Genomic DNA, 18,161 nt, shown 5'->3' with positions numbered 1-18,161 from the left:
TTTCAAAATTTATTGTACTATACAAAATATCAGGTGGGGTCACTTATGGACATGAGACCCCCGGGCATGATCCCTCACAAGAGTGGGACTGACTCAGCTGCAACCCGTGGGCCTGATATGGTTTTCATCATTTTTTGTTTTTTCACACTATAAATTTAATATAGAAAGGTCTGAAAAATCTAGCCAGGGGTCTGCGAAAACCCCCCATCCTAGGGACCCTGCTGCAAAATGTAGGTGGTGAGGCCTGGGTGGATCTATGCCCTAAAATGACCCTGGTTTTATAGGTAGTTTAGTTGGATTCTGTAAGTACATAGTCACTAATATAAAAGCTTTATTTCTTCACACAATTTTTCTTCTCAGCTCTCTGCAGCCCTCCAAACCACCTGTCATGGCCCCCTTTCTCCATTTTCTTGCGTGGTCCCCTTGAAGTATCCCAGTATCAGTGGGGGGACATATGGTCCCCGGTTGAAAATCACTGGGGCTAGACCAGTGATGGGCAAACATTTTTTTTATGAGTGGGCCAAAAACAAATCTGCGGCGAGCCGGATAGAACCTCTAAACGCGCGGGTCCATTACTGGATGGACTAGACCAAGAAAAGCTCTGTAGTCGGCTGATTTGACCAGCACAGAATGGTCCGATTCATGACCATATAAAGATAAATACTACCATTACTAAGTTAGTGCAAGTAATATTAAATTGGAAAAGATCTAGGTGAGCAATCGGTGTAGGTGGCGCCTATAAAATAGTTAGTTTTTATAAATAAATGCGAAAATGTCAAATTAGATCAGCTACAATAGAGACTTATCGAACCACGTCTTCAACGAGAGAGAAAAATCAACAAAACCCAGCCTACGAATACCAATCCTTGCGTGAAAGCGATGGAGAAATAAGCCTCCAAAGTAAATAAACACAGCTGTGAGCAGAGTGAATGCAAATATATTGGCTTCTTAAGGGCGTGAATGAATGGAAACCACAGTTACGTACCATAGTGGATTAGTAGGTCACCACATACCGAGTGAGCTGCAGCAGCGAAAATTGCATTGTCTGCATGTGGTGCAAGTTCAAGAGCCTGATGAGCTTCGATTTTCCACACGAAGCAAGATGTTCATCTTCTTTCCTATCCGCCACGAAAGACTTTCACGGAGAGTTCAGGAGCTTCTCAATCCAGCGCCATCGCTGAGCTAGGCATAGCCTATATAAGTGCGATAATCTCCATAACAAGGCTTTTGTCCATAGCAGTTGGGTCAAAGAACAGATTATCCCCACCTGAGGTGAGACTATAAATATTATTTTTTCGTACATGACACATTCACGGTCACCTATTACTGTATAAGTGACATTTCGATGTCTTCCCTCCTAGATGTCGCGGTTCAGTCGTTTCGTCTCGCTGACCATCGTGGTGAGCCTAGTGTTGACATTGAATTTCTCCACCGCGAGTCTGGAATTCATGCTCAAGAAACTCTTGAAGAAGATCATCATCATGAAGATACTGAGCCCGAAGAAGACGATCCACATCTTGCCGTTGCCGATCCCAATAGCCATCTTGAAGAAAGACGAGCCCAAGACGATCATCAAGACGATGAGCGAACACGTCGAAGGGTCGCCGTCGGAGATATACTTCGGCGGCGGCTTCGAAGATGTCGAAGGATCGGTCGAGTACGGCGATTACGGGAAAGAAACGTCCGCTTCGATGACGATGATGGAGAGATTCCCTGTCTTGAGCATGGAAAAATACTTGCATGTGCCGTAAGTGTTTTTTACTTGTCATCTTTATATATCTCGGGTACTAGCAATTACTTCAAGGCTTGAGAATTGCTTTGGGTTGCTGTATTTTAGTAATATATGACATCCATACATGTTACGGGCATGGACATCTTTTTCTCAGCCACCTCGTCGGCATTTTGCCTGTTGTGCCCTTGCATTTGTATTATCAAGAAATTATTCAGGCACCAGTTAAATTTATAAGACATGGATTTTGTGCTCACGCGTGAATAGCAGTCTCACATAATGTGTTTTAAACTTTATTGGGACATAATGACCACCTCATGTTGAGAGACTAGTGTTGGCTTTTCACCGGCAAAAAGGGATTTTTACGGTACAGTGGAAAGAATAACAAAAATTGGGGGGAAAAACTATCGACAGTTACATAACGCCCCGCCATGTAACTGTCGATAGTTAGAAAAATAATTTCGGATGGATACAGTTTTCAATGCATATATTCCATCTGAGGGCTTGAAAATTTGCAAAAAGATCTAGGCGCCAGAACAATTTTTTAGTTGCCGAACATTTTTTCCCACAAAAAACAGGCCAAAAATAGTATTTCTTTCGACTTTTTCAAGATATGGATACGCTGATATAAATTGCAAAAATTTTATATTGCCCTCAGATTCCAATTAAGTAACGACACATTGAAAATTTTAGGCGCAGATTCTAATTTCTTAGTCGCGATGGCGACAGGGATTTGTCTAGCCCTGAATTACACATTCACCTTTTCTTGCTGAAGGACTCCCGGGTTCTATTACCTTTCAGATATTATGGACCGAATCAAAGCTTTCCGTGTAGCCCGTGGGGCATTCAGTTATACTGCGGTATTTGGGTTTTTAAGATCGTATCCAGACTCATAAGGACTATAAATGTATGTTAATGTTCGCAGATGTCTTAACGTATGGGCCACCGAAATAAACAGAAAGACCCAAATTATTGGAAACTTTTGTTCATTCTGAAATAATTTCCTTGATTAAATAAGTTTTTTTTTTGTTCTGAAATGCTGAAATTATTTCTTTCTGAAGAAAAAAATAATTAGTACTTGTTTCTTTCGAGTTGAGAAACAATTTCTTCCAAATTCTAAAACAATTTCTTTCTTATTCTGAAACAATTTCTCTCAAATTCCGAAACAAATTCTGAAACGATTTCTTCCAAGTTCCAATAATTCATAAACAATTTCTTTCTCTCATTGTTAAATTATTTCTTTTTTTACATATTTTTTTGCACAATTTCTCCTCCAAATTATAAAATAATTTCTTTCACCGATTCTTAATTCTTATAAAAGAATCATTTCCGCATTTCTCTAAATTCCTTAATATAGGTCTCTGGGACTTTGCGACCCGCGCCCCAACCACCCCCCAACTCCGGCAGTATTGGGCTGGACACCAATCCTGTGCGGCCCAATTCTTTAGAAAACGATACGCACCAACAGTCTACCAGTACAAACTACAACGCCACAACAAGCAAAATGCCCAACGAGGTAGCTGAGAAAAAGTTGCCCATAACAAATATGGATTTCATATACTTCAAAATTACAGTAACCTTAATAAAAAAACAATTACAAAAACTGGAAACCAGTATATATCAATAACTCATGATCCATCCTATCCATCCCGTTAAAAATTTTGAACACTTCGATCATGTCTTCCCTACACCTGCGCTCATCTAATGTGAACATATTGAAAAGAAAAAAAAGTCCCTCCTCTTCATAACTCAAGCTCTCCAGCATTGCCCAGCCGTAAGGTGGCTTGCTTGTATACCACAAGGGACAGAGCGGGGGGGGGGGAGCGGGTATGATTGGTGTTTGCATAACTCAAGCCCCGTGTGCATATAAGAACACGCGTAGCTTTTCTGTGCACCCCTTCAACCAAGTCTATGTCGCTCTGTAGGTATTTTTAGTCTCCAAAACCTTACAGCATACTCCTGTCCAGGACGAACTAAGCCTCGGAAAACGGGAGGATGACTTTAGGAGAACGCGAAGACACCTTTTTGAAAACGAGCATTTTATTCCCCCTTTTTAACCACTGCTGGACAATGTTCAGAAAACCTGAGCTACTCGTCAATGAGAATTCTCAAATAGGTCACCCTAGTTGCATCCGGGATAATGACCCCAGTAAATTCGAAAGGGAAACGTGGGTTGTTCGAGACAAAATGAGCGACTATGCACTTGTCAACGCTTCATGCTCCATTCATTTATCCATGTTCCAATCCTGTTCAAGTGGGTATGAAGCAACTCCCTATCGCTTCGCTTCCCAACTACCCCCATTAGTTTCACGTCATCTGCGAATTGGCTAATAATCCCATCGATACCCCGGACGAGTTGATCGATAAAGAGTGAAAAGTATGGGGCCAAGGACACTTCCTTGAGGAACTCCACTTGTGACGCCTGTTCAATCAGAGAATTCCCCGTTCACCATAACCCGTTGTGATATATCTCTCAATCACGATTCTATCTAATTTAGCAAGTTGCCATGTTTGCCAAATATGACCAAGAGTTTGCCATGTTGGACCCGATCGAATGCCTTCTGGAAATCAAGGTAAATGACACCTACATCATTGTCATTACCCAAAGCCATTGCCACGTAAGCATAGAAGCAAAGGAGGTTAGTTACACATGACTTCCCCTTCGTGAACCCATGCCGGTTATCCGACAATACACTATTCTCGTCTATCCACTTCACCGAAAGATACCCAGGCCACATCGTCATATGGCAATATCGGATCACCAATTGCCGTTTCATGATAGTTTCCAAAATTTTCGAGAGGGAGCTCGTCAAACTCACTGGACGATAATTGGACACAGCTTCTCTACCACCCTTCTTAAATATCGGAACAACATTACAAAGTTTCTAATCTCTTGGGACGATACCCTCAGCATCACTGCTCCGATATATCTGTGCGACTGGCCCCAACAATTCATTAGCACATTTGCTGAGGACCCTGGGATGGATAGAACTGCTCACAACCCCAGACTGATGCAAAGCACCTTACAGCCGTTACCTCAAAAGAGGTAAGAGAGTTGTGGAAGAAAAGTTAGCAAGATTTATAGTGGTGGCTACCCGTGCTCGCAAGTATTGAATCACTCGGGTCGTTCTCCCCATGAAGACAGTCATCAATTCAATGCAACGTACAAGACATTTGACTGAAATGGACAGCTGAGCCCAACGACTAGGGAGAAAAATTGCTCGTGCGCCCAGTGGCACATAAGAGCCGGAGACCGCAGCCTACCTTGGACCCACTATTATCGAGAGGGCGCCAACTGTACACTTACATCCATTATTGACGTACCTGAAAAATGATTTTGGGTCAGAGACAATATTATCTGCCAACCTAGATTCAACTTTCTTTTTACTATCCTTTATGGCTTTCCTCAACAACCTTCTTTTATCAGTAAACGATGAAAGATCATCTTGTCTCCTTTTATACTTTATGAATGTTCTTTCCTTTTCAAGATAAAGTTTACGCATGCTATCCGTGAACCATAAGGGGCGCGATGTATAAACACGCTTTTTTCGAACAAAGGGTATGACGTCGTGCAAAACAGAGAACAGCTTCGTATTAAATTCTTCCCACCGACTTATCAAACCGTCTGATTCCAACCGGTCTTTGAAAACCTCCGCTAACTGTTCTCTCAAAACATCAAAGTTAGTTCTTCAAAAACAAGGAACCAGTGTGTTGTTACCAACCTTACTCGAAGAAAAGTTACAGAAAAAAAACTAACGACACGATGATCACAAGAAAACTCGTCCCCCTCCGAAACATGTTCAGCAAGATCCTCGGAACTAGTGAGAACTAAATCCAAAATAGCAGTACCAAGTATAAGGCTTGTCTTGATACCTTGAAATGCATTGGAGGCTTGTATGTAACTATAAACGCGTAGGAAGCTCGCGTATTCCCAGAAAGGCGTAGGAATCTTAGGAATTTCTATAAGTAGATAATAGGTATTTTATCACCACTAAAAGGGCATGGGGGGAATCTTAAAATGCGTAGAAAGCTTGCGCCATCCTTGAAATGTGTGGAAAGTTTGCGTAATCCTCTAAATACAATCGAGGCTCTTGCATATTGAAATGTAACGCGCGCGCGTTTTTTTTTAACTGCTTAGTAAGTACATGGAAAATTTGCGTACTCCAATAAACGTTATAGGAGTTTTTGTATGTTTGGAAATTCGTGGAAAGTATCCGTAGTAGCGCAGTCAAAATGATGCGCGTCCCTAGAAATGCATGGAAAGATTGCGCACTTCAGAAGTGCATAGAAAGCTAACGAATATTCTTGCGTGTGGAAGAGAAATATTTCATCGCAATCCACAAGATCACCGATCACGCAAAAGCAGCAATGATATTATTGGTTACATGGCTAACAAAAAATAAATTAGAGATCAAATTCTCCAAATAAAATTATTTATGGATTTCTCACAAAAAAGGAAAGACGAACCATTAGACTAATACTACTGAACCACACATGCCCCCGTCCATATTCCTCTGTGGAACTTCTAACGAATTGGTACATGGTGGAATGTGTGTATATTACACTGCGAAACAATCCTATAAGACGCAATATGAATATCAAATATTTAGGAATAATTTTTGATAGAAACCTGACATGGTGCAAACATGTGAATTATCTGATCACGAAAACACCGAAACGTTTACAAAATTTCAAAACAATGGCAGGCCCCACATGGGGATTTAATACAAGTATTAGAAATACGCTGTATAAAGTTGTCGCCATCCGCATTATAGCATGTGGTGCTATTGCATGGTTCAATGATCCCAAACAGCAACTAAGAACAAAAGTAGACTCTCTTCAGAGCCAATATAGTCCTTTAGCTTTAAAACGGAGATTTTTGCAACAAATTACTCTGTAGGTACCTTCAGACGACGGCAACGTTGCAGCGTGCAGAAGAGCACATTTAATAATTATTTTAAGACAGCGACTTTAGTGCGATACTGTATTTATTGTGTATTCATTTTTCCTCTTCCAATAGAATGCACAGACACATGAATGCCAGGTTCCGAATCTCGAAGATGCCACACATGGACGCCTTGACAGAAAGCAACGTCGATGCCGGCCCGAGTCCTACGGAAGACGACGGGTCCGAAAACATGAAAATGTATTTTGCGGCGCCTGATGGGTACAGTATGGACGTGCCGGACAGTTGAATAACAACCGTGACAGAACATGGCTTCACAAACCTTCCCGTGGATGCGTGGCGGAAGCGAATCCTCACCGAACGCTTATTCTTTCACCATCGACCGCAGAATGAACATTAAAGCCCATCAAACCATAATTAATGCAACGGGGTTCCGATGGGTAGTAATAACCCATCAAACTCTGATTCTCATTCATCATAACTCTACCGATTCCTGTAGCAGTAGTGCGCTTCGCAATGACTTTTAATAATGCACAGTAAGGTGGGTGAATACTTAAGTTCACGTAATACCCAAGTTTGTTTGTTTTTTTCAAAGAAAAACAACTTAGTCACACAGACCTTAGCCTGTGGGTGAATTGCAATGAAGCCCCGATTTACACGCATGGCAATAAAATAAGCAATGAGTTTAAAAAAGGAGCAATTGATAATAAATATTGATTTTTTAGTAAAGATTCTGTGGTGTTTGGTCAGAACATAACTCCAAAATCATACTTTTGAGTTACAAGCATTTTCATTGTCATTTAAAAATCAGAAATAAAGCATACACACAAATTTAAATGAAAATATCATACATCAGCATGTTATTTAGCCCTACGCACGTATTTGTGCATTTATCTCAATTCTAGTTAGTTAGAATTAGCAATACTTACCACTAGATCAATAAACCATTTTTTGGAGATATCATGTTCTGACCAAACACCACCGTGTGATGAATTAAATTTATTTTCTTTAATGTTTTTTGGCAATACGATACGTGAAGATCATCACGGATCGCCAAGAGATCAGTATGATCTGTCCAGGGATGAAATATCCGATTTCGATTAGCGTCATCCCAAAATACGCAAATAGGTGTCGGGTCATCAATGGCAATCGGAATAGGAAATAATATGGCAATCAGCATCGAGACATCGGTTGTTCATAAGGCGTTAGATCACAAGGTGTCAATCAGAGTCATCATTTAAAAAGATGTCTGTCAGTGTCTTTAAGATATCGATTGGAGTCATCCCCTGAGACATCAATCGGCATCATCCAAAATAAAGTCCATGTCATCTCATGAGGTTTCTATTGGCAGAAAATGACAATCGATTTAAGATTTTTTTCGACTTTGGAAGATTTTTATCGGCACCATCATACCGAAAGATGCTTATCGGTGCCGTTTTTGAGACATCAATCGGCATCATCCTAAAAGAAGTCAATTGATGTCATCCCATGGAGGTTTCAATTAACGTCTTCTCAGAAGATGATCGTCATTGGATAAGGCGACCTTGAAATCCCTAGCGTCGTTCTCCATAAGCAGAGTTGTCGCTCTTGATAATAACGCATTACAATTAATGGAAATTACTATGGAAAAATAACAGAACACAATTAAGCAAAAACTTTGAGAAATAATGGTTTAGAATAGCTTAGAAAGTATAACAGCGAATGCGCAGCGTAAAGTAATAACACTGACGGCAAACTAATGGCGGATGATAAGTCGGCCTATGGTTTGCAGTGGTTATACTATTGGATCATGTCTATCGACGTCATGATACATCTACGACGTCTATCTCGTCAATGAACAATGTCTGTTCATACGATGTTGATCGGAGTCGTTCCTTTAGAGACATCAATTGATATCATCATCCCAAAAGAAGTCGATTGCCGTCATCCCATGCGATGTCCATCAGCGTCATCTCATAAGATGCTGATCCGAGCCAAAACATAAGATGTCGATTGAGGTCATACCGTGAGACGTGTTTTCGAATGATGCCATCCCAATGAAGATCAACATCTCTACCATAAGACAACGATTGACGATTTCAGTGGTTAAATTTTTACATGAACCAACCAAACACATTAAGAAAATAAAATGCACTCACCACGTAATCTTCGCAAGGGTCAAGTCTAGATGCGATACCTTGAAAACTGATTTCCTAGAAAATCAAGATATGTGAACACGATTTCTTTTTTCCACAAATGGCAACACTGCTGTAGAAATTTCATGCTCTACAGTTAAGATTTTATACTAACATACAGTACAGTATAATGTTCGTAAAATTAGCTTGACCACACTCACCGGAAGTTCAGGACTAAGCCTAGACTTTGCGTCATCACTGAATGATTCAGGTTCCTGTATCGTCGACTTGCGGCTTTCGTATCTCAATACTTCTACACCTGGAATTATTAAATAATACGTGTAATTATAATAATTATCTTTTCAATAATAAATCTTGAATCGTTAATGACTAGGTAATAATTTAAAAACTACACGAAGTTATCTTTTAGTGGCTTTTGCCGCATCTTGATGTATGGATCATTTGGGCAGGGCACGAGAGACTAATGAGTGTTAGTACAAAGTACAATTTTCGAGCTTTAGTATGTAGATTGGTAGGCAAGTACTTTAACGTAGTGGCGCAGAAAAGTAACTTTGCCTGTCAGGGCCTACGATCGCATCTCATGGGTCATTCCATGCACATGCAAACCAATCAGATACGGTCATATAGGTCACAGAAGATTCGGATGGTCGATTCTTCTACGTCTTGTACCGAGTGGTTAGTGTGCCTGTTTCTCGTGTAGGTGCTCGTGGCAGTCATTTTTACCGCAAAAGCATTCCACACTATTGACTTCTCTAGTCGCTCTCTATCAAGTACTACCCCCTGGGTGAATAATAACTTGGGAAAGGCAGTCAAAGCCCGGTAGGTAGATTCTTTACCTTTTCGACACTCACGGCTCCCTTTCCATAGCAAAAATTTACCTACGCCCAGGCCCGTCATTTGGGCCCCCTCCCCCGGCTTTCGAAAATACACTAAAAATGGTGTATATATATATATATATATATACACTATAAATATATATATATACACACATACATTGAGTACATGCGCTTTGCCCCCCACCCCGGGAAAAGTTGAAATGACGGCACTGCCTACGCCCCTGCCTGAGTTAATTTATTTACGGCTCTCTTGATATAATGACCGTCAACTGGTAGCTTCCATGCTTCAGTAATCATATATCAGTGATACCCTTGCCCTATAGCTCCAATTCAACCGCATTTCTCTCCTCTTTGTGATTATTGAACCTGCTGTTGCGTTAACCTAGTTCATTTGCCCACTTCTCATTTGGAGCAATGAGCCTTTACCCAATTTGGCGCTAATTTACCAGAGATTCCTTGCCCTACCGATCATTCACCTACGACGTCTTTGATATTTTGACCTTCCTGCGGATTCATCCAGCACCTCCTAGATCTAGAAGGCCTCCGCAGTCTGCTTGTGACGTCAGTAAGTAGTCCATTTTCCCTCAGAATATTCAGGGGGGGGGGAAGAATTCCCTACTCGTGCCAGTATCATCGTCGTGAGGAAAAGAAATGATCGGGCTCAGAATTGGCGATTTCTATGCTCCCCATCCAATCAATATGCGGTATTTGTGAGCCAACCAGGAAGATTCGACGCCAAAATAAGAAGAAACGAAATACGATGCTGTGTGGCAAACGTGCTAGGTAGTCTGAATGACGTTTATGGTAAACACTGCAGAGGCCTTCTATCTCTAGGAGTTGCTGATTCATCGTCCTCCATCTTTGTACCCGAAAGGCGAGATGGTCATCTACCAACGTGAAGGTTGCCGTCACGGTCCCATGTTCAAACCAGCGGATGAATATCGATAAATTATTTTCCCTAATGAGCTTGAGGTTACCGCCGATAGATGGCACCTTCATTTCCACCCATCTCTTAATGGCAGTAAATTACAATATAGCGATATGGACATAGTTGGTGTTTGGTGAAGTAATCCTATATCTTTGAACAAAAAGAAACGGTTTCGCCGCTGCAAGTGACGTCCTATCGTTTTAAGAAAAAATATCAGGATAGTGACCAGCGATCACCTAGAGCTCCTGGAAACCCCGGGCTGGCTCATCCGCCATATTTGTGTGAAGCGTGACGTCAATATCATCGCTACAACCAATAGTTGTTCCCTATGCTGTTTTTTTTTTACTGATTATCACTATAAAAAAAGAAAAACTGGTTTTGACACTCTAAGATGGAGGATGATGAGTCCGCTCGATAAGTTAGGAGCCTTACGATAGGTTATAACGATATTACTGACGTCACACTTTCACTCAAAAGTGGCGGATTAATAGGCCTAGGTTGTTTTGAAGCAGCCCTACCCTGTCCCAGCGATCATTTAATCACGACTTTCTTGCTCTATACGTGATTTACCCATCACTCTCTATAGTGATCATTTACATACAGTTGATTAATACTCATGGGCAAATTATAATTTCTACTTATCATTGACGTGCATCGACTATGTCCTTTAAAACCAGCGTGCGTGTGTGTATTCCGATCCATTTTTCCAGCTTTCTGGCTGAGCCAGAAGGTCGAAAAAAAGCCGTTGCTGAGCATGCCGTAAAGCAAGTGCTGCTCAACATTTGGGAGAATGTAGGCCACTTTATTGGTTTGATAACGTGTCACGGGCCAATTGAGTAATCTGGAACACCACTGCCGGTCATTTAAATGATCTAAAAATGTGGCGCGAATCACTTGAGTGGCCTGGAACTGTGCCGCGGGAAACTTGAATGATGTGGAACTTCACGACGGACCACTGAAGTGCTCTGGAACAGTATCACGGATCACTCAAGTCATCTATAAATATGCCGCATAAGTAGCTTATGTGATCTGGGAATGTGCCGTGGGCCGCTTAAGTACCCTGGAACTGTTCCGCAGGTTACTTAAGCGATCTGTAAATATGCCGCTGGTCACTTGAGTGCTCTGGACTGTGCGGTGGATGACTTGAGTGCTCTATGTGCCGCGCGTAACTTAAGTATTGGGGAACTGCATTAAGTGTCACTTCAGTGGCTTGGTTCACTTACAAAATTATGTTTTAAATTGCGGGCCTTATCAGAGGACCCCGAGGGCCACATTTTACCCGTGGTCATAGGTTGAGCATGTATGCCTTGAAGTGACGGCACCCACGGCTGATAAAGTTCCAAGAGAGAATCCCTACCGTAAAGCATTCATAAAGACAGTGGTGTAATTATGTGACAAACAGCGATAGTTATTATTTACTCGTTGGGCTTTCGGTGTCGATCCCTTTGCTGTGATGGTGACTGAGACTGAATCCGCCGCTGTGACCCGTCCTCAGGAACGGTGGCAGGACCGACGACGAAGTCTTGAAGTTCTTGTGTGGTTCGTCCTGCTGCGAAAAGCCCGAAGGGTCGATCGTGTGGTTGGTCATCAGTGGTTTATTGATCTGGAAATCCACTGAACACGGCGGCGGTGGCGGCGAGGATGATGCCATCGGGACATGGCATTTGCTACCATGATGGGCCTGGTCTGAATCGACTGCATTCTGTGGTGAAAGAGTGAAACAAAAACAATTAAAACAAAGCATTACGAATCTGTGGTTCACACGCGGGGGTGTCCGAGATAAAAAGGCATCTAAAATTAATAGCTTATACCAGGGGTGGGGGGTCTTGACCCTTTTCAGCCGCAATCCAAACTCACCAGCATGATCAACTTGGTGACTGTTCGCTTTTCGAAATTAGTGAAAATTTATAACAGGACTGCAAGAGAATTTTCCAAAGTCCCTGCGAATCTAGCTAGGGCAGTGACCCATAGCTCAAGAATCCCTATCTGTATATAGATTCATGCGACCCTTCCCGGAAGACCCCACGAATCAAGTGTGGGTTGTAGCATAAGAGTCCTGACTAAATGTATTTGTACGACTTATCCCGGAAGCCTCTCAGAATTTTCTTCTGAAGAAATAAATCACTTCCTTCACAATTTTTCAGCCAAGATGATACCCAACCGTCCCCACAGGGGTAGTCGGTTGAAGATGGTTTTCAGTGGTTCCCAACTTCGAGGAGAAAATGTGAGCAGAGATCTCCCCGTTAAAAATTCTCGCCACAGAGAGCACCAGGCCTTCAACGTACAATTATTCAATCATTACACTTCACTCATAGTTAGAAAAATTGATGGCAGCACTGCATATAGCAAGTATTAAACATAAACGAAGTTTACAATACGTACACGCACGTTCCGGTGTGTAGTAATTCGTTAGAAATTCCGCAGAGGAATGTGTACGAGTGGATGTACGGTTAAAGTAGTCGTACTAGCCAAGATGATGCAGGGTACATTCATCTCTTCACGTACAATTTTTTTTTGCAGAATTTCATTGCTAAATTTTGTCATAAATCGCACTTTTTCCAGAGGAAGAAATCTTTTTTTTTAAACCCCCCCCCCCCAAAGTGCTGCCCTCTGATGAAAGCCGAAATTTCATATTCACCATATTTCTAATTCAAAACTTACACAATCCTTTAAGTCAGTAGTTCTCAACCTGGGGCCATCCTGGGATATTGTGTGGGGGGGGGGGCCGAGGGTGAAAATCAGATGAAAGGGGGAGACACGACAAGCGGTTATGGGGCCACAAAGAGCATTGCAGAAATAAAGCTTTAAGGTGAAATATGGTGGTGGTGAAAACGTGACTACTTTCAGAGTTCAGCAGAGCTGCCCATATAACCAGGGCCATCTCAACCCATAGGCATATTCGGGTATTGTCCGGGAGTGTAAGTATGTATGCATATGAAAGCTGTTACTTCGAGTTAATTATGGGGGATGCCAGAACATAACTTTGTTTGAGGACCCATGATGATCGGACGGAAATGCATGGAATCCTCAGAAGAAGGAAGCTAGAACAGAAACAAATCTATCCCAGGGTAGTATAGGCGGAGATAGACACGAAAGTCTGGTGGGGGGGGGGGGTTACGGATATGCATTAAATGAGGCAGCCCTCTGTGACGCGGGTCCCCTCCCCCCGTATCTCCACCCATGCAGAGTATGTCATGCACTGACTCAAGTTGATGTGTCGGGAGGGGTCATTTATTATCCCTCCTGAGGTTTGTTGGATATTGTCCCGTATTTTACGCAAACCCATTTTTCCCACATAATTCGGCAAATTGGGAGGAATGATCATCCCAACTTCTGGATCCGTGCCTGGCCCAGGGTTCCCGAGATCGATTTATAAAATTTTTGTTCATTATAAATTTCGTTTTAACTAAATTCAATAAGTGGAAAGGGATTCACTCCTCAATGTGGATAGGAGGCCCCCTGAATAAGTCACGAGAAGAAAATATGGTCGAAATAGGGGGGGTCATGGGCTAGAAAAAGGTTGAGGAAACACCGCTTTAACTCCTCGAGGTCAAAAGAAAAAAAATTTTACAGTGAAAAAAAAGCAACCCACACATTTGTGGCATCAAGGTCTGGAAGGGCCCTCGATAGGCAAAAATAACTCGTATCTGTCCCGGGCAAGGGAAAAGGTTTGTACACCCCTGGTATGTACACCTCAGTGTGTGTATGCAACAGGTGATTTGATAACACCCCCCAAGGATCAAATGCTACTATGCCACACAAGAGAACGAGTTGTAACTCGTGCTCACAATGATTTCTATTGACCTTCAATGCAACTTCCATTTTTTTGCCAATCGTGATGTTTCCTCACTATAAGCGATTACGTTTGAATACTTTCAGCCCGGACACCCTGTATAACGCCAGTAGGTTCAAAAGACAGTGTTTTATAAGCAAATTTATTGACCAATCGAGCTGTGTTTTCATCAGTGCTGTGTGTACATCAGTGCTTTTCAATTTTTGTACAACTGCGTGCAAATGGTCGCACAATTTGCGGTAATGGGAGAAATAAAGGTTTTTAACAACTGGCTGATGCGAAGATATATTTTTTTATGACATGAATGTCGCTCTCCACTTGTTAATACAAGATATACAGAAGACTGGATGTTGTGAAGATATTTATTATTTGAGATGTTAATTTTTTAAGGAAGGAAAAAACTCATCTCTGCCTCTACCGGGAGTCGAACCCGGGAGTCGAACCCGGTCGTCCGTTCGGCATATATACGCTCTAGCGAAGGAAAATCTCTATCTCCTCTGTAGCTTAATGGTCAGAGCACTCGTCCGGCAATCGAGGGACCCGGGTTCGACTCCCGGTGGAGGCAGAGATGAGTTTTTTTCCTTCCTTAAAAAATTAACATCTCTAATAATAAATATTTTCACAACATCCAGTCTTCTGTATATCTTGTATATATTTTTTTGAAAATTGAACAAAAGGAAAGAATAAAGGTGGGGAAGAACATTATAGACAGTAGCTAATTAGATAAGAGAGTTACACAGAGAAAGAGAGATGTACGGTACTCTTTGCTTTTTCACCCTCATCTACGTGTTGTCTTTCTCAATTTCGTTTACAGTATATAATAGATAAGGATTAGTTCTTTCTTTTAAACTGAGTACAACTCCGGTCTATCGCCATGGACAATCTGCTACCGACTGAGTTGTACCAGAAATGTGAGTGTGTGTACCATCGAGCTTATATTACTGTCAGGAGAGAGTATGACATCATCAGTCTCCGCCTTGACAGTGCTGAGAACGGTGTCCCCCAACATTTTACGTCGGAATATCACTTGACTCGGTGAAAACACACAATTCCCTGTTATTTTCTTATGGCATCCACAGGAATTTAAAACAACAAATGAAAGAAATAATTTCAGCATCGATGGGATAATTGTAGAATTAATTAAAGAGAGAAAATTCCAGAATTAATGAAAGAAAATTCCAGAATTAATGAAAGAAAATTCCAGAATTAATGAAAGAAAATTCCAGAATTAATGAAAGAAAATTCCAGAATTGATGAAAGAATTTTTTCAGCATTATCGAAAGAAATGATTCCGATATTAATGAAATGATTTAAACTTTTTCACCTTTAGAAGAGTTCTCTATCCTTTTTTAAATCTTTAAAACCAAATATTTGGAGACCGAACTGTACATTTCTATGGGCAAATTGCCAGGCACAAACTGTGTTTTCACCGAGTCACGTGATTTCCATGCATTCGATGTCGCTGCCGTCGTGGCGGCTGGATGCTTCCCCCAGTAATATAAGCTCGATGGTGTGTACCCAACAGTCTGAGTATGTTGTGTTGTCAAGGAAACATTTTATTTTCTGGATATTATGCTGAGGTGAACTCGGAAAGAAAATTCATCGAACCCAGGCCCTCTTGCATACCGGGCAAGCATGCTACCATCTACAACACTGGAGACACGACCCTGCCTTCCTTATTTCACGCACTGTGGCGTGAGGCACCAAAGTAGAGACATTAGTAGCCTCTCTTAACTTCAGGAATTGGACCTCCAGGTAGGACGGTTCTCTCCCAACAGTCCCTGATATCTTGGGCTGAGAAAAGGCCATCTCTATTGTGTTGTGTCCGATTTTTAAGTGATGCCATCTATATTTCAGATGTGAAGTGAGGGAAGTGTAAAGATTGACTAATTGTACCGTTGTATACCTGTTGCTCTCTGGCGAGGATTAGTTCTCAGAAAAATACATAACTGGGGGATGCCCTAGAGAACGAGGAGGGCGAAAGCTGAGGAGAACGGGGGGGGAGAAGAAACATACACGCAATTTTGTTTCATAAAGTTACAATAAAGCTTCGCGATGAGGGGGAAAAAAGATGTGGAAGGAACAGGAATTTATTCCACGGTCATTTTGGACGCAATATCACGTCCCTGATCGTAAAGGGGTTAAAAATGTGCCCATACCTCGAAGTATCCGGGATGGTTGAACACTTCTCGCACGTCCGCCCGCTGTTTGTTCTTGTTGTGTTTCTTCTTCTTCTTGGACATTTGGAAGGACTGCAGATGCTTCTGCACCACCGCCCTCTGGCGCGCCGTCAACGTGAACAGCAGCTCGTCGAAGACACTGTCGTCCGTCGTTTCCACTGTGACACATTCAGCAAAAAAACAATTATTCAATGGTGGTATTGTCAATGCAAGGAAAAAATATGTGTGTTAAATATTTTGAGTTATATACGCACTACTAACCATTTTCCACGAGGTTTTCGAAACCGGCCTCCCTCAGCCATTCTTCTTCAGCCTCGGCCTCTGAAATCACGAAACATGCATAAATTTAAAACGTGCGATTTGATTGGATTTTAAACACTTAATTGAAGTAGTTAAGTAGTAACTTACTTAGTTTAAGTAAATAGTATTGATAATTTCCATGTAGTCTTGTGAAAGGCTTGCTGAAACATAATACTCTCACGGCTATAAGAGCAGCTGCGTATAACACTAGCCTCTTAGTTATATCGAATCATTTCGTTTTGCAATAGTTGTTCTAAACGTGCTAAGGAGTGTTTTTCCTGGGCAGTGTTATACAGTCAAATTCGGTTATAACGACGTCAAAGATTTCCCCCCCCCCCCGAAATTTTGTCGTTGCAACAACCCAAGTTGACGTTTTCAAGACCTATTTTTTGGCGAAAAAATAACTACAGTTGAACTCAGCTATAAACACCTCGGTTGTAACGAGAGCTCTGTTATAAAGTCAATAATTTGTGGTTCCGACTGATTTCCATAGATAATAATGTAGTTCATAGCACAATAAACAACTTGCTCGTAATGGCAATGAAAACTCGGCAACATCGGGTACAACGACACTTTTTTTTTTAATCGTCATTCCGCATTGTTTATCTAATATAACAAGAAAAAACGGGGCGTGTTTTAATTTTGCCCTCCGCGGTTGTTCATTATCTTCCCCTTGCTGTGAAATCGGAGACGAAAATAATTTGAAAGTAAAACCCCCTCTTAACGGACACCTCCCTCAGATGCAGTCACCCTTCTTTTACGGCCCAAATAATAATTTAATAAAAGTATGCATTTCAAATCCCTGATTAACGGTCACCCCTCTTTTACGGACGAATTTTTTTTTGTCCCACCCACCGGTGTCCGCAAAAGAGTGGTTTTACAGTAGTTTGAAATTCAATTTTAAATAAAACTGAGTCGATGAAATTTCGAACTTTTGCTTCATTTCATGAACTGACCCGTTTCGCTCTATTTGGAATCAATATCTATTCAATTACATTGATGTCATGGTACAGTAAAACCTCTCTTTTGCGGACACAAGCGGGACAAAGAGGATGTGGCCGTCAATCAAGGGTATATTTACATACTTTTATTATGCAAGGGGAAATTATTATCTGGCCGTAAAAGAGGGGTGTCTGTTAAGTGGGATTTTACTGTATTTCATCCTGCGTGAAAGCTGTTTAATATTTTTTTTAGGTTTAAAAAGAATTAAGAATTAGAGCATAGTGTGTTTCACAATGTTAAAAGTCCCATGGTTAAGTCCCTTTAACCGGCAATGACGAGATATCACGCCCCTATAGAAGCCTGTTATTTCAGCTTCGAAAAGCACAGATGTTTCGTGAATTTGATTTCTCAA

General features: G+C 41.5%; 2 protein-coding genes across 3 annotated transcripts in view; one reads left to right on the top strand and one right to left on the bottom strand.

Moving 5' to 3' along the window:
- The window catches only part of LOC149065304 (rho GTPase-activating protein 18-like), a 234,053-nt gene that overhangs the window by 144,102 nt on the left and 71,790 nt on the right, over positions 1–18,161 (bottom strand). For both annotated transcript variants that reach the window (XM_089254179.1, XM_089254178.1), the window contains exons 3-7: positions 16,769–16,828; positions 16,487–16,665; positions 11,954–12,236; positions 8,971–9,068; positions 8,774–8,827 (exon numbers count right to left, since the gene is read on the bottom strand). In XM_089254179.1, coding sequence (XP_089110305.1) covers positions 8,774–8,827; positions 8,971–9,068; positions 11,954–12,236; positions 16,487–16,665; positions 16,769–16,828 — 674 coding nt within the window. The remainder of the gene's footprint in view (positions 1–8,773; positions 8,828–8,970; positions 9,069–11,953; positions 12,237–16,486; positions 16,666–16,768; positions 16,829–18,161) is intronic.
- Positions 1,104–6,985, top strand: LOC149065305 (uncharacterized). The gene is made up of 3 exons (XM_089254182.1): positions 1,104–1,272; positions 1,362–1,747; positions 6,750–6,985. Exons 2-3 carry the CDS (start codon positions 1,362–1,364, stop codon positions 6,922–6,924), a joined length of 561 nt encoding a protein of 186 aa, XP_089110308.1. The 5' UTR covers positions 1,104–1,272; the 3' UTR covers positions 6,925–6,985.

Source organism: Pholcus phalangioides, unplaced genomic scaffold (genome assembly GCF_987345545.1).
Source record: "Pholcus phalangioides strain wild (caught in Gottingen) unplaced genomic scaffold, Ppha-v1.0 ptg000040l_1, whole genome shotgun sequence".
NCBI classification, from domain to species: domain Eukaryota; kingdom Metazoa; phylum Arthropoda; class Arachnida; order Araneae; family Pholcidae; genus Pholcus; species Pholcus phalangioides.
Note: the sequence above shows the minus strand (reverse complement) of the source record. Positions and strands in the feature narration are given on the sequence as shown.